This window comes from Poecilia reticulata, chromosome 6 (assembly GCF_904066995.2).
Source record: "Poecilia reticulata chromosome 6, P_reticulata-male-v2, whole genome shotgun sequence".
NCBI lineage: Eukaryota > Metazoa > Chordata > Actinopteri > Cyprinodontiformes > Poeciliidae > Poecilia > Poecilia reticulata.
Window position 1 is genome coordinate 29,895,508 of NC_088835.1, and position 17,254 is coordinate 29,912,761.

The 17,254-nt window shown below is 40.2% G+C and overlaps 2 protein-coding genes across 2 annotated transcripts in view; one reads left to right on the forward strand and one right to left on the reverse strand.

The window, feature by feature from the left end:
- Positions 1 to 409: 409 nt before the first annotated feature.
- On the forward strand, positions 410 to 10,848 carry tgm2l (transglutaminase 2, like). Its single transcript, XM_008412495.3, has 14 exons — positions 410 to 565; positions 1,690 to 1,860; positions 2,931 to 3,161; positions 4,270 to 4,388; positions 5,673 to 5,801; positions 6,124 to 6,301; positions 6,504 to 6,633; positions 7,426 to 7,529; positions 8,373 to 8,615; positions 8,812 to 8,957; positions 9,625 to 9,754; positions 9,836 to 9,996; positions 10,114 to 10,250; positions 10,351 to 10,848. Exons 1-14 carry the CDS (start codon positions 550 to 552, stop codon positions 10,532 to 10,534), a joined length of 2,079 nt encoding a protein of 692 aa, XP_008410717.2. The 5' UTR covers positions 410 to 549; the 3' UTR covers positions 10,535 to 10,848.
- Positions 10,849 to 15,025: 4,177 nt separating this feature from the next.
- Positions 15,026 to 17,254, reverse strand: part of cpne2 (copine II) — a 41,465-nt gene continuing 39,236 nt past the window's right edge. The window contains exon 16 of the mRNA XM_008412494.3: positions 15,026 to 16,112. Coding sequence (XP_008410716.1) covers positions 16,005 to 16,112 — 108 coding nt within the window. The 3' untranslated portion in view covers positions 15,026 to 16,004. The remainder of the gene's footprint in view (positions 16,113 to 17,254) is intronic.

Below are 17,254 nucleotides of genomic sequence, written 5' to 3' on the forward strand. Positions count from 1 at the left end.
AAAATCTCTTTTCCTCAGGAACCAAGCCTTTACACTTATTAAGTGAAATAAATGTTTTTCTTTATTAAATCCTTCCAAATGGACAAAATATGAAAAATGAAATAAATACTTGCCAAGTTTCATAAAATTAACTTTTCATCTGACAGATGTATTTGTTGCTCCTTGGCAAGGACTTCTTTGTTTTTTAGACTTTATTTGCTTTTTTAATAAAGGTAAAATAAAATAAAATCAGAAGATTATGTTCCATTTTGGGTCACCAAGGTGCCTCAAAGGTTAAACATACAGAACTTTTTCTATTGCAAAGCAACAAAGAGCCATGTGTGTGTCAGGGGAAGTGAAAGTGAGAAACCGCTGCACACACCCACAGAGGAGCTCAACTTCTAGAGAAATGATGTCAGAGGTCAAAGAGGGAGGTGAGGGTGAGAGTTGAGGAGTGTGTGTGTGTGTGTGTGTGTGTCAGACAGGAGGGAGGGTCGACCCTCTGCTGCATAAATACTGAGCCCTGCTGGACCCAGGAGGAGGAAGAAGGAACAGAGGAGAGTTCCTGCGATGGCCGACCCCAGCAGTAAGTGACCACTTCGCTGTTATTAATGTTTCTTTTACTGTGCATTAGGAAAACTGAGGGGGAGATTGTGTTGTGTGTGGAAAAAATGGTCTAACTCAAGAGTCGATATATCGGGGTGAGATGACCAAACCCATTCCTGCAATAAACCCAAAAACAGCTTCTTATTCAGAGAGCAAAGATCTGACTGAGTACGTTGACCTGAAGGTCACCACGTGTCCCTCAGAGCTACCCTTAGTCCAACATGGCTGTAACTTTCTACAGTTTTTATTTTATTTATTTCAAATGGAAAAGAACATTTAAACAACCCAGAAAAATCCCAACATTACTTCTGCAGATTTCAGTAGAATATCACGTGAACAACAGCAAGAACAAGCTCTGTGTTTCTTATAATGTGAAACATTCATAACAAAGCATCACTGGTTAAAAAATGCATCTGTGCCAAGCCTATTAATAATGCAGGTTTAAAAACAGCCACTGACCAAAGTGTTTGAGAACTCAAGTACCGATTGGATAAGAGCACAGCGAGTCTCTGGTCTGCTTTCTCGGCTTTCTCGGAAAAGAACAGGAAGAATAATCAGAATATTTTCTGATTGGTTGAAAAGCTGCATTCATTTCTATCCCACAAAATTAAGAGTTTACTCATCCCGACTCCAGACCAAACCTAGAGCCATCCGACTTTCATCAGGTGATTCTTCACTGCAAAAACACTAAATCTTACCAAGCATTTTTATCTAGTTTGTAGTGCAAATATCTTATATGCTTGAAATAGGACAAAACTAATATACACGGAACTTTTCAGCAAGAATTACGAGCTTGTTTTTATTAAATAATTCCTCAACATTGATGAAAAACTATTTGTTCTACTGGGAGATTATTCACTTATAAATTATAATTTAAAGGTGAAATAATCTGCCAGTGGAAAAAGTACATTATCATCAATATTAAGGAATTAAACAAGCTCCTATTTTTTGCTGAAAAGTAACTTTTCCATTAATTTTGTCTTATGTCAAGTGTACTAATATATTTACACTACTTAAAGATACTTTGTAAAATGTTGTGTTTTTGCAGTTTTTATTTTGTCAAAGAAAAAATGCATCAAACTCATCTCTGTTGGTTCCGGTCAGCTTTCATCGTCGACGTGGACCTGAGAAGCCATGAGAACAACTTGGCTCACCGCACCAGGGAGATCGACCGGGAGCGCTTGATTGTCCGCAGAGGGCAGCCCTTCTCCATAACCGTGCAGTGCTCCGACTCTCTGCCCCCCAGACACCAGCTGGAGCTCGTCCTGCACCTGGGTGAGCTGACCAATCAGAGATCTTCAGTCACTACACTGCAAAAAACACAAAATCTTACCAAGTATCCGTCTCTAGTTTCTAGTGAAAAGAAAACTAAAGTGCAAGCAAAATATAGGAGCTCATAAATAGAAAATTATTTAATACTGATCAAGAATTTTGATCAGTAATTCTGAATTCAGATTACTGGTAGACTGTTTTTCTCATTTTATATATCTTGTTATAAGAGAAAATGTTGCCAGTGTAACTAGAATTTTTTTAATCAATATTCAAGAATTATTATCCTAAAACAAGCTGCTATATGTTGCTGAAAAATTATTTCTACCTTAATTTTCTCTTATTTCAACTGTACCAAGATATTTGCACTAGAAACTACGTGGCAAGGTTTTGTGTTTTTACAGTGTGTTTTAGATGTAGATGAAATGTTTGTCAGTTTGGGTTTTTCATGTTGTAAGAATCTTTACAGGAAAACTGGAGATTTTAAATCATAGAAAGGCAAAAACAGAAGTTGTTTCCGTTTCACATGGAAGCTGCTGGATGTTTTCAGGCTGAGAAACGGTGAGGATATTCACCCTTACATTCCAGTGTCAGTAGAAAGATAAAGACGGGAGGTTTCCCAGATGCCTTTTCTGTTTCTTGTCTTGCCTGAGCTGCATCTTATTTCCTGTGGAGCAAGATTGGAAACCCAGCGCCGTTTTTTTCCTGCAAATTTATTCAGACCACCTCAAAGCCTGCCAACAAAGATGGAGTCATTTTTATCTGCGCTCACAGGCTCGGTTTGATCATCACGGCAAACCGGCTGACAGAGGGCTGATCAGTTGTTTGGTAGGAGTGAGAAAATGGTCATCTTGACCCAACAAACATCAATGTGTCCAAATTTCTTTTTCTGCACACAATGTTTGTGGGATTCATTGGCTGTGAAACGAAAAAAAAAAAAAACACAAATTTTTCACAGATTTACAGCCGAGGCCTCATATTTTCTTTAAAGGCGAGAAACTGTTGCATCTTGTTTCTTGATAATAAAAAAAAAGAATCATCAACACGCACTGACTAAAAACTTTGTGTTTATTCAGGTAAAAGAGACGAGGTGGTGGTTAAGGTTCAGAAGCAGCGGGGGGCCGGAGACAGCTGGTGGTTTGACCAACAGGAGGCTCAGGGGGAAATACTGCTGACTCTGCAGAGCCCAGCAGACGCCATCATTGGACAGTATCGCCTGGTCGTGCTGCTGATGTCACCGGATGGACGCATCGTGGAGAAAGTGGACGAAATGAGCTTCCACGTATTGTTTAACCCGTGGTGTAAAGGTAGAAGATGCTTCCTACAGAATTCATCTAAAAGAAACTTTATTTTTGCTCGTCACACATGTTCATAATTAATAATTCTGTCATGTTATGTAGTTTGTTGGTGGGCACAAATGCAGCTGGCGGAGACGCAGAGTAGATTTTGTAGTATTTAATGAACAAATGAACAGAAATCACGCAGAACGCAGGGAGCCAGAGCAGATCAAACACAGGAATTAAAACAATAACGACACGAAACAGATGGAAAAATAGCAGGTAGGAAACAGCAGAAAGTAAGAGGAGCAGATGTGTTTAAGCACTCTGAGACTGACTGTGGAACAATGCACATAAAAATATTATCAAGTATTTATGGTTAGTTTCTAGTGCAAATATCTTGGTACACTTGAAGCAAAACAAAACTAGCTAGCTAAGTAACTTTTCAGCAAGAGATATGAACTTGTTTTAATTCAATAATTCCTTAATATTGATGAAAACGTACTAGCTACAACTAAAACATTTTAAGGACTCCATCCATCCATCCATCCATTTTCTTTACACCCTTGTCCCTCAGTGGGGTCAGGAGGTGCTGGTGCCTCTCCAGCTGACGTTCCGGGTGAGAGGCGGGGTCACCCTGGACAGGTCACCAGTCTGTCGCAGGGCAACATAGAGACACACAACCATGCACACACACACTCACACCTAGGGGCAATTTGGAGAGGCCAATTAACCTGACAGTCATGTTTTTGGACTGTGGGAGGAAACCGGAGTACCCGGAGAAAACCCACCATGCACAGGGAGAACATGCAAACTCCATGCAGAAAGACCGGGGCCGGGAATCGAACCCAGAACCTTCTTGCTGCAAGGCAACAGCTCTACCAACTGCACAGCCCTATTTTGACTTAAAACAAGCTCATATATTTTGCTGAAAATTAATTTTTAAGTTGGTACGCTTGAAGAAAGACAAAACTACGATTTTTGCACTAGAAACTATATAAAAAATACTGTGCATGATTTTGTGTTTTTGCAGTGCACTTTTCCTGATTTGCTGTTTCTGCAAACATTAGATGTCTAAACTCTTTGTGGTGCATTAAGAACAAAAAACTTTGGCTAATTCTGCATGTCTGTGTATCAGATGATGTTGTGTACCTGCCTGATGAGAGACTGCTTCATGAATACATCATGAACGAAGACGGAGTCATATTCATGGATACCTGGGATTACATCAAAAGCATTCCCTGGAGTTACGGACAGGTACTACGCCCACACACAGCCACAGATAAATATTATGTGGATGGGTTGAAGAAGTGCTTGTGTCCGTCTGTCAGGACAGTTTGGCATGTGAGACTTTTCACAGCAGCGTGTCAGCGGCGACTCTGGGGTTTCGGCTGGATCACAAAACGTGTTTGTTGGACAGAAGAGACTTCTGGACAAGACGTGTTAGAATGTGACCAGACGAACAGGATGACAAACAGACAGGACATGTCCTTTGTTTGCATTATCCGAAAAATAGTAAAGCCAAGATGTTCTAAAAAGATATGCGTGTTTGGTAGGCATTTATTAAAACGCCAGCAAGTGGTTTCTGAATGATAAGTCGACAACAAAACACTTGTCTTTTCCAGCAGCCATTGTACAGCATAGAGTGGTAAACGGACTAGGCTGGCCTTCGCTGGGGTTGTTAGGTTAGGTTGTTGTTGGCAGTACCTGCTGATCTGTGACATTACAATCTGGAGGTTTTTGAAACGGCTCATTTTCCAGACAGCCAAAAATGCTCACTTATTGCCAGAAATCGCCAGGGTGTTTTTTTTTAAAGTGCCTGAACTGTTTAATAATCAGTAGAAACCCAAATGGAAGTAATAAAATGTGAAAAATGTGAATTTTGAATAATATGTTTGAAGCAGCTGGCTTAGAAACCGATCCATACGTCCTCCCTCCTGATGTGTTGATCAAATTACCGACTTGATCACCACATGATGTTATAAACAGCGTTTCTCAAAAACGTACAAAAGACTTTTTTACATACATGCTGGGCTACATGATGGTAGAGCACTTTCTCCATTGTTACTAATGTTTGGAGGCGGACCTTCTCCATAATGTAATATTTGATATCTTTCTAATAAAGTATATGAACGCTAATCGTCTTACCTTGTAAAAAGTGTTGGCTGCAGATCCGTGGTTACACCGCGGGCTGCCAGTCAACATGACGGCTGCTATCCATCGCTGCGGCGTCTCTCCTCATTAAACCTTATACAATAAAATGACAACTTTGGTTAGATTTGTGTACATTTTTAAAGTGAAATCAACTAAACAAAAGCGATTTTAGGCTACCGGAGATTTTTCAGAGGCTTTACAGGAGCGCAGAGGTTGTTTTGACGTCTGTCATGGCGGGCAGAGTTTATAAATGCAAAGTGTCAATGGTGGTGCATTACCGATTCTTCCTGCACTGTAAAAGACTTTAACTTAAATCCACTTATTTTATGAGCAACAAGCTAAATGTTTTCATCTCATTTTCCTTCCCTAATGACGTTTCTTGACAAGTTTGAGGACTTTGTGATGGACATTTGTTTTGAAGTCCTGGATAATTCCAAGGAGGCTCTGCGCAACTCAAAGATGGACATTGAGAGCAGATCTGATCCTATCTACGTCAGCAGGATGGTCACCGCAATGGTGAGAAACTCTTCTTCTCTGAAAAACACATGATGGATTCATGGAGGTTAACATACACGTGGTCCCTGCACTGCAAAAACACCAAATCTTACCAAGTATTTCTGGTCATGAACACGTGAAATAAGACAAAATTGACTTAAAAAGTAACTTTTCAGCAAAATATAGGAGGTTGTTTTAAGTCAACAATTCCTTAATATTGAAGAAAAATTCTAATTATAGGTGAAATAAAATGCTAGTTCAAACAAGACATTTTGGAAGATTAGTTCACTTATGAGAAAAAATTATTTTTGCAGACTTAAAGCAGTCTTTTCCACCGGTGCAGGTGAATGCCAACGGTGACAGGGGCGTGCTGATGGGGCGCTGGAGGGCACCGTACCTGGATGGAGTCGCACCAAATCGATGGACGGGCAGCGTGCCCATCCTCAGGCAGTGGAGCAAATCCGGCATCAAAGCAGTCAAATACGGCCAGTGCTGGGTGTTTGCAGGTGTTGCATGTACAGGTAACAGCTTTCACTGTAAATACAGCTGTTCTACTGATCAATCTACAACAAATACATTACCATTTAAGTTTTCTACATGTTGCTTCTGATGTTTCCCAAAATCCCACAGTGAATGTGAACATGTATACTTGATAAGTAAAAGTGACTAAATCCATAGGAAAAAATGACAGGAAGAAAGAGTGACAACAAGGTTTCTTTATAGTTCTTCGCTGTCTGGGAATCCCAACGCGCCTCATAACCAACTTCTGCTCAGCCCATGATGTGGACGGGAATCTCTCCTTGGACTTTGTGGTGGACTTTGAGAGCAGAGAGGAAAAGACAGACAGCAAATGGTGAGATCAAATCCAAACATTCATGCTACGCAGCAAACACATCAGAAGTGTTTAGAACCAAATTAGTAGCTGTGCTTCCATCCACCATTTGTAATTTGACTTTTTGAAAATAAATTTGTTTAACAGACACGCACAATTAAAAAACAAAAAAATCTTTTTTTTATCAAAACGTTTTGGTGCAAGTATGAGGTGTGTTTTTTGGGCCGTTTCAAAATTAGTTTATTATACAAAACTGTATTGGAAACTCATTTTTGTATCAACAACCTGATGTTTCCACTGGAAGAAGACAACAGGAAGTAGTTGGAACATGATGGTGATGCCTGTTTTTTTAATGGTTTCTCATGTTTGTTCATGCTTGATTTTAATTGTGTTTCTTATTTAATAGAAACATTGTTTTTCTACATTAGCTGAATACTGGCAAAGTTTTGTGCACATTTCTAAGGGAAATGCAGGTATTTGTCAAACTCAAGGCCCTGACTTGAGTGACTGATTTTCTGACCTTTGCTGAGTTAGGTGAGGTCAGTGCTTATGTAAGCATTACAGCAATACTTCCTCCAACATCACTGCATGGTGCAGCAATCCCTCACACTAGTCATGCATGTGGCATCAGTGCAAAGTCGGTTTCCAAACAATTTCCAGTCATAGAGAGAGAGCAATCTATTTCACAACAGTATTATGTAAGATTGTTGTCAATCTTCCCATGAGTGGACGTCCAAGCAAATGTCAGACAGCAATGTGGAGATTATTCATCTGACAGTTTTAGATTTTTTTATGTCTTTCTTTTGGTTTTAGGAACTTCCACTGTTGGGTCGAGTCCTGGATGAGGAGAGACGATCTCCCCAAAGGAAATGATGGCTGGCAGGTTTTGGACCCCACACCTCAAGAACTGAGCGATGGTGCGATTCTGAGTTCTTCTCATCCATGCATTTTCTTTCACCCTTGTCCCTCAGTGGGGTCGGGAGGGTTGCTGGTGCCTCTCCAGCTAACGTTCCGGGTGAGAGGCGGGGTCACCCTGGACAGGTCGCCAGTCTGTTGCAGGGCAACACAGAGACACACAGGACACACAACCATGCACACACACAGTCACACCTAGGGGCAATTTGGAGAGGCCAGTTAACCTGACAGTCATGTTTTTGGACCATGGGAGGAAACCAGAGTACCCGGAGAAAACCCACCATGCACAGGGAGAACATGGAGACTCCATGCAGAAAGACCGGGGCCAGGAATCGAACCCAGAACCTTCTTGCTGCAAGGCAACAGCTCTACCAACTGCGCCACTGTGCAGCCCTCTGAGTTCTAATTTTCCAAGTATCTTTTCTTCAACTCATGTGATACTTAAAATTTTGAAATGTTTTCCTGAAACGTGATTGAATGGGATGAGCTGCCAATTCACACATTGTTGCACACTGCAAAAACATAAAATCTTACCAAGTATTTTTTTCTACTTTCTTAGTACACTTGAAATAAAACAAAACTAACTGGCAAGTAAGGAGCTTGTTTTTAAATAAATAATTCTTTAATATTGATGAAAAAGTACTGGTTCCATTGGCAGATTATTTCACTTATACAAGACATTTTCCCCATGTTATAAGTGAACTAATCTGTCTTGTTTCAACTGGCATATTATTTCACTCATAATTAGTATTTTTCATCAATATTGAGACCATAAATACCTGGTAAGGATTTGTGTTTTTGCAGTGCAACAGCTACCTTAAATTAATTATGAATGTATTTTTTAGGGGAGTTTTGCTGCGGTCCGTGTCCGGTGGCGGCTATCAAGGAGGGAAATCTGGGAGTGAAGTACGACGCTCCGTTTGTTTTTGCCGAGGTGAACGCTGACATCATCTACTGGAGGGTCCTACCAGGCGGCCAGAGGCAACAGATCAGCGTGGACCAGAGAAACGTGGGAAGGAACATCAGCACCAAAAGCGTTTATGGCGACGTCAGAGAAGACGTCACTCTGCTCTACAAATACCCTGAGGGTCAGAGGCTGAGCAGAAAAAAACATTTGAATCTAAAATTGACACAGTTATTACAGTTTATCTCAGAACCTCATATTTAGTTTCACAACGAGGCGTCAGACTGTTGAGGCTTCTTCTTCCCACTGTGGCATATAATTGTTTTCACCGTAGGACTCCGAGTTTCACTGATAGTTGTTTTTTTGTTTTTGTTTTGCAGGCTCTGTGGAAGAGAGAGAGGTTTATAAGAAGGCAAAGCGCAGGGCCACCCTGCAGCCCAATGAGGGCGTAGAGCCGGCACAGCTCAGCCTGTCCATCAGGCATCCTAACCCCGTGTTTGGAACAGACTTTGATGTGATTGTTGAGGTACACAGTGACAGGATTCTGCTTGTTTTCTTCTTCTGCAATGATTTGGTTTGGCTCTCTAAGTCACATGCATCAAATACAAGACATTTAAGATAACAGTTGTGTGCTTCAGTATTATTTTATTGATCAGATCAAAGCAGTTTTTATCTGTGTACTGCCAAATTACATAGCCTGTCCCTCCAGTTTTTCATCGAAATTCATGTAAAATCAAAGTTGCACCGCATTTTTTGGCGAAAATTGTCAGAAATATTGGGTTGAAGTGATGCTAACTTCCACCTGTGAGTGGCAGTGTTTTTTTATTTCTACACTTCTGCCTCAGACTTACTTAATGTTAAGTTATTGTCTGTAATAGATTTTGTGACTAACAAAATGTCACATTTAACATCACACATGAGTGCTAGTATTGCAACATTTCTAGCAAATATTTATAAATTAGAAACAGAAAATCTTTGATTTTTATTGTTAAAAAAAAAGCAAAATTCTTGGGGGACTAACTGAGAAGAACTTATCAAATGCAGAATCAGTTCTGGCTTTTTTAATCGGTTTTATCAATATATTCTAGTGAAGCCGGCCCTTTAAGAACATTCGTGATTTTAATGTTGCACAAAATGTAAACAAGTCTGATGCCCCTGCTCTAAGTGATGAATGATGTCTGTTCTGTTCATAGGTGAAGAATGAAGGAGGAGATGATGCTAACGTCCAGCTGACGGTGCACGCTATGGCTGTCACTTACAACTCTCTCCACCAGGGGGAGTGCCAGAGGCAGATGAACAACGTGACTGTGTCGGCTCACAACGGTCAGCAGAGCCCTGATGTATAAACCAGTGATCCAGCTGCAGAGTCTGATTGATTTATTCTCTTATGCTCTGTGTGTTTAGCTCATAAAGAAGTGCTGCGTTTCCGCTACGACGACTACGCCAAGTGTGTCTCTGACCATCACCTGATCAGGGTGAAAGCGCTGGCTGAAGCTCAGGGGAACAGTTTGCCCATCATGGCTGTGGCGGACATCCCACTGAGCTTACCTGAGCTCCACATTCAGGTGAGGAAATTACCTAAGGAACGACACAAAGGCCCTGTCCCAAACACAAGCATATATGATCCAAACATTTTTGATATAAACAAAATAAAAATAAAGACTTTCTGCGTTTTCTCCTAGGTTCTTGGGAAGGCTTTTGTTTGGGAACAGCTGACGGCTTTCATCTCCTTCACCAATCCTCTGCCAGTCCCTCTGACTGGTGGCGTGTTCACCCTGGAGGGGGCTGGCCTGCTGTCTGACACTCACATCTACGTCGAGTAAGGAAGAAAGACGGATTAAAACGGAAGCAGAATTAACCGTCACCTTATGTCTTTGCTCATCCTTACATTCCTGTTCTCCGTTTTGTTTCTTTTTCAGCGGTGTTATTTCTCCAGGCCAGAAGGTGTCGGTGAAAATCGCCTTCACGCCGATGAGAACGGGGGTCAGGAAGCTGCTGGTGGACTTCGACTCCGACAGGCTGAAGGACGTCAAGGGAGTCGCCTCTGTGGTTGTTAGAAAGAAATACAGGAACACCCTGCCTGTGTTGAGTGGAAGGTTTTAGGAAATGTGTCTAATATTGGGAGACCTATAAAGACTTTACCATCCAACATTTAATGCTTACACTTGGTTTGTATTGTGACTGTTTTTCAGTTGAACCCAGGATGGAAAAGACGTCTGCAATGGGCCATGAAATCCATATTCTGACTTTGAAAATCCAATATGGCTGATGTGCATTTATTCACAAAGAGTGTTGCAGTAAAAACTGTTGTATGCACTCTACATGGTTTTTATCCCCATATATCAGACAAAACTCTATGAAATGTACCTGTGAATTTCTTCCTTTAGTGTTTGGATGCAATAAATGTACTAAAATGAGTTAGCCACCTTTAGGAAATCCAGCTGGTTTTAAGTTTTTCTCTCACCATGAGTTCCTGAGTTTGGTCCATATCAGCTTCTTTTTCAGGCTCCTTATCTGGGTCAGGCAGTCTCTGTCACTCTGCTCCAGTGCTTTTCTTGGCCGCTCAGAAATGTGTCACTTTTCCCAGCCCACTGATGGAGAGATGCCACAGGCTTCACAGGACTAGAGGACAGGTTGGACTGATGTTCAGCTTGCTTAAATAAATCCTGCTGCTTCATTAAGAGAAATTAAACTCAATTTAAAGTTGTTACAGCAGAATAAATATCTGAAAAGAAGGAGCCATCATCTCTGCATCTACTTAAATGGCTGCAGTTGTCGTTCAGTTATGCAACCACTGGGGGGCAGCACTCCACTTCCATTGGTTTCTTAACATTTTAGCTGCTAAATGACATAATTTTGATCACAAATGTTCACAAATATATAAGTTATGTCCACGTGAGCATCATTAACAGAGGACAATCAAATCATGAGGATCTGGGGGTAATATATCCCTGCTCTTTTACATTTGCATAAAAAATCACATTTAAACTAGAAAATCAATTATATTTCATATGCTAAACATGTATGTTGCAAAAACATGGTAAAAAATGATAAAGAATGCCTTTAGCATAATCTGTTAAAGAATCAGTCAAAACAACAAGACATTTGTTTAGGCCAAAGTATCTGCATTCAGATACAACAATGTTACTCATTATTGGTAACAGAAACCTTTAAACTGTATCGAAGAACATCAGTTCAGCCTGAGGAGGTTCACATTGTGTTGGAAAGTCATGAATCAGCGCAACTATTTTGTTATTTAAGATGGAAGAACTGGAGATTTCTCTGTAGCACCGAGTTTCTTCAGTCTGCTATAGTGAAAAATCCCAAAATGTGGCTTTTTCTAGTTACTCTGGATCTTTGTGTTCTGAAAAATGTTCAGTTGTGGTTCCATTATTATTGTGTTTCTTCTGTTCACCCAAAGCCAATAAAAAAAATCCATCACCTATTCCACATCCATCAGTCAGTTCTCCCGACCCTCAGGTTGCATCAGTCATGACTAGATTCTCCTGCGACTCTGCTCTAATATTGGGTATTGATTGCCACGTTTACTGATCTTAACCGAAGCATTAAAGCAAGAATCAACAAAGAGTAAAAGACTATCAGACACTCTAAAATCACCTGGCCATTTTTATCCCCTATCAGACACTCTAAAATCACCTGGCCATTTTTTGGCAATAAGTTAAAGTTTTATGATGTCTAGAAAATGAGCCGTTTCAAAAAACCTTAATTGTCAGTAAGTGACGATTGAGGAGTCATGTACTGCACCGTTACCAAGCAACCCAAGCAGAGCTCCAGCATGTTTGGTCAGCTGGTTTTACCTCTGTATGAACGGTACAATGGCTGCTGGATGGACAAAGGTTGTTGTTTACTTACCATCAATAAACCATTTGTTGTGTTCTTGTTGGTTGCGCATAAGGCTCTATTTCTACTTTTCAAAGATATATGGTTGTATAGTTGCACATTTGTTTGCAGTCATTTTCATGTGCGAGTGTAAACGTCGAGTTTGATTGGTCAAATGTGCAATGTCAACAGAATTTTACAGCACACTATGTGGGTAATAACAAGCAATCTGGCAGGCAACATGGGGACCCCAGTTTGTCTCTAGATTCTGGAAGGAATTCTGTGGTCTCCTGGGTATCACAGTGAGTCTCTCATCAGGGTTCCACCCTCAAACTGACGGAAAAATGGAGAGGATCAACCAAGAAGTGGAGACCAAGCTTCGGATGCTATGTGAACATGATCCCTCCTCTTGGTCACAGAACCTACCATGGGTGGAGTATGCACTCAATTCCCTCCCTTCTACTTCTACAGGGCTGTCCCCCTTTTACACGGTTTACGGTTACCAACCTCCTGTGTTGTCTCTTCAAGAAAGGCCCACTAGAGTCCCATCTGCCCATGCCTCGGCCTTGAAGTGCCAGCAGGTATGGCGTCAGGCCCGCAGGGCTCTCCTGAAAACCTCCGCTTTATGTTGCAGATTTGCCAATCGTCACAGAACCCCAGCACCCACCTACCTCACAGGACAAAGAGTCTGGCTATCCACCAAGGACCTCCCCTTGCGGATTGAAAACCGCAAGCTAGCCCCTCGTTTCATAGGACCCTTCCCGATTTCCAAAGCGATCAACCCAGTGGCTGTTCGGCTCCGCCTCCCCAGGAGGAATCGGTCGAATGGAACTGGTTTTGTTTTCTAAACATTTACAGAAATGAACGTTGAAAGACTGAAGAGATGGTTCAGTAATCACCTACATTCAGAAAACAAGGCATGTGCCATGGATTGCTCTTCAGCACCAACTCTGTAATCACATAACGTTTATCTCTGTGCTGCACAACAGCAAAGGGCAGCAAGAGCAAAACATAAGTATTAAAATTAATTTGTGAAATTAGATTGGAAGAGAAGTAATTTGTTTAATTGGATTGTGGGATGTGTATCCTGGCCTCATTAGACCTTGGCAGAAGAATCGTGCATTTGGAGTTGAGCTGCGTTGGCTGATTGGGATCGAAAGCAGGTTGGCATGTAAGGTAAAAAACAACCTGAACACGTCAGTGTTTGTGATTCATTACAGTGGATAAAAGCTTGAAGTCGTATTTGGAGATAATTTGAATTTGAAGTGTTTGCTTTGTCTCAGGTCAGCTCTCCGTTATGATGCAGGCAGCCACAGGTTTCTGGGTGTAACCAAGAGATGGAGCGAAAGATCACGTGTTGCTGAGAAGGGAGTTGCTATGACAACAAATAAAATGACGAACATGCACAAAGAATAATATCAGTGGGGGATTCGGGTTTGGAGGCAAACTAAACAAAGCAGAGCATCTGTCACCAGCAGCCATGTTCTCTGATCTTGGCAGGTTCTGCAGTGAAAGTCCAGGCTGGTTTGAGGCACCAGCAGCAGACTGCCCACCAAGCTCAAAGAAGGCTTTCTTCATGCTCACGCTGCTGAGATCCTGTCAGAATTATCTCTTCTGTTCAAATAAAACCTGCAGAAGGAAGTCAGAAGGGAGTCGTGTGAATTTCAGGATAGATGTGATCAAAAGGTGAGTCTCACCAGCAGCGCAGAATCTGCAAAGTCTCACCTTCTTCACTTAGCAACAGGTGTGGAAACTTCTGTGAGCAAAGTGGGCGCTCCTCTTTGTGATTGATTTCCCTCTCTGAAGGTACGTGTGTGTGCTTGAGTGTGTGTGTGTGCGTGCGCGTGTGTATGCATGTGTGTGTGGTGGGTACGACACCATGCTAGGGCCATTGTAGAAAAAGTATAGAAGAGTAAACTTTTTTTTTTTTTTTTTTTAAAGAACATGAACATTCCAACTTTTGGAAATTTTCTGACTTTTAAAAGTCACAAAATTTGAAACTTTGAAATTTCCATGTTTTTTTCTAGCATATTTCTGAGATTAATCTCAAAATTTCTGAGTTGTTTTTTGTAAATTTTGGATTTTTGGAGATCAGAAATGTTCTTGTTTTTTCTAGAAAATGAAGATTATTCTCAAAATGTCAGGTTTTTTTGGTGGAAATTTGCTACTTTTTTCTATTTATAGTGGCCCTAATATTGTGTCATTTTGTTTCCTTCTGATTATTTTGACTCTGTTTTTGTATTTTGTTTTTTTATACATTAACACCCCATATGCTTCCACTCCCAATTCAATCTGTAGACATAATATTTTGTGTAAGGATTTATAATGAGTTTAGTGTTTTTTTGTGTGGGAGTTTTGTTAAATTTGTGTTGATTTAAAAGTCTTGTTTTGCATAATTGCTTTAGAGCCTTTGTTGGTTCTTTGAAAGCATTTGGATTGGAGGCTTTTCATTCAAAGTTCCACCAATTCTGCTTTTCCTAAAGTAGTAATTTATTACTTTCCATCTCTTGTTTATCAAGTGTGTGCACATCTTTTGCATTTCTTTCAAGATTAGTGAAGTTTCTTTTGGAGATCTCATCATTTTGGATCTTATTTTTGCTCATTTAAAATCATTTTTGCACTTTGTTTGTAATTATGTCTGCAATTTTACTTCTTTACATCATTTCTGTGACATTTGCATTAAAGTTGGTTTCCTTCCTGGTCCTTACACATTCAGTCCTTTTTGAAAATGAGAGCAACACGTTTGCTACAGACTCACAGCGATACACATTGCGGTTTAATTGCACAAGTCAGCACTGCATAAAAATTACATCAAACATGGCAGAAACGTTGGTTTATAATTTCAGAAACAGCGTCATAGAAATATACATTCAAAAAGTTCACACCCAAAGTTTCTCTGTACTTTCTGCTCATTCAAATCTCTTTGAATCTTATTTCTTTGTCGCTAAACGCTTTTCCGAACTTTCATTAAATATTTTCATCTGTTTAAATATTTATATAAAAAAACATGCATTTGTGATCAGCTTTTGTAAACAATAAGGAAATAGTGGCAACATGCAGGATCAACTCAGGCAATTATAAATACAGAAATTGTGCAAAAGCAAAGAAAATGTCTCCATGTTAAACAGCCCAATGAGTTCCCCCAGTTTCTACTCTGTGGCGTTGCTACAGCAGCCACTGTGGCCTCATTCTGCTCACATTTCATCCCTTCCAGGAATTAATCCTCACCGCTCAGACAACTGTTGATCTCAACTTCCAAATACAAACCTCTGTTTGTCGTGGCTGAGGAGATTCTTCTCTGTTTGGACTCAGGCTGTGAATCTGCTGCACATGAGCACAAAAGCAAACGGCTTCCATCGCGTCTGCTACCTCACATAAAACCCGGAGAGGATTCAAACTGCTCGGCTTCAAGAAAGGATTTAGCACAAAGGAGATCCACGGATCACACGGCTCCTGTCACATGACACACTGACATGCAAAATAAATGAATAAAAAACACATCCTGTTGTGTCAAGGTCATTTTTACCTCCCGTTTTTGGACACAAACAACATCACTTCTGTTGAACTCACACTTTAAACAGTCTTTAACCAGTATAAAATATGATGGCATGGATGTTAGATTGTTTTTTTCTGACATACACACTTTCATTCTGCACTGTTTGCCTGCAACAAGAACATTTTTAGGATCTGTCAAGCTAATGTACAGCGAGTGGACTCTGGACCTGGGGACGTCTCACTCCGGCGCCGGGTTGGTGGGCGGTAGATTTCGCTGTTTGAAATACTGGGTGACCTGCTGAGGGAGCTCAGCCAGGACAGACTTGGCAAGCGTCTCCTTCGGAGCCTGAGAGGAAGGAAAAAACAACTAAATATTGTTGCTAAACATTAGATTCAGTGACCTCTACTGGCTAAAGTCAGGACTGCAGACAAAACGGAAAAACTACTTACCAAGTATATTTGTCTATTGTTTCTAGTGCAAATATGTTAATATGCTTGAAATAAGACAAAATTAATTTGAAAGTAGCTTTTCAGCAAGATATAGGAGCTTGTTTTAAGTCAATATTTCCTTAATATTGATGAAGAAGCAGTAGTTCTGCTGACAGACCTTTTCACTAGTAACATGGGAATAATGTCTTGTTATAAGTGAAATAATCTGCCAGTGGAACTAATACCTCATCATTAATATTAAGGAATTATTTACATAAAACAAGCTCCTTTATATTGCTGGAAAGTTACTTTTAAGATAAGTTTGTCTTGTTTTATGTGTACTAATGTATTTTGCACTAGAAACTACATTCAACTTTGTGTTTTTACAGTGACGCTGTGCATTAAGATTAATTAATATTTCATTAAGAGAAAGAAAGAGCTATATTTAAGAAAAACAGGGAGAACTTTAGTCCATTTATGTGCAAAACTGGTAGAGATATTCCCCAAAAAACAAGCTGCTGTAATGCAACAAAAGGAGACCGTCCATAGTAACAACTCATGAATACAAATGCATGTCATTTTTTTACCTTCATATAAAACCATGACTTATTTAAATTGAGCAATAAAGAGTTTCTCCTGCCCCAGAAAAAAAACTTCAAAGCCGACCTCAAATAATCCTCAAATAATTAACAAAATGAAGAGAAAACTGTGATACTATTGGTCCGACCAATACCTCCCATAGCTTTGTAGATGCATAATTCAGCTCTGCAAAATAGTAGAGAAGCAAATTAAAACCAATCTTTAGTTAAAGCCTTATTTTTATTTTGCTACATGTCCTGTCTTTGGCACTTCTGGCATACCGTATAAGAGAAGATGGGTGGCAGCATGTGCCTGGGAACATCAGCTCTAAAAAGTGGCATCTCAAGACAGAATCCTAGTTAATAATTTTATTGATTAAAGAAGCCAGCAGGGAAAATCCCAGAACACAAAAAACAACAAGGTTGAATAAACTGCTGCATAAAAAGTCAAAAAAAAAGTCAAAAATCTATTTAAAAGCAG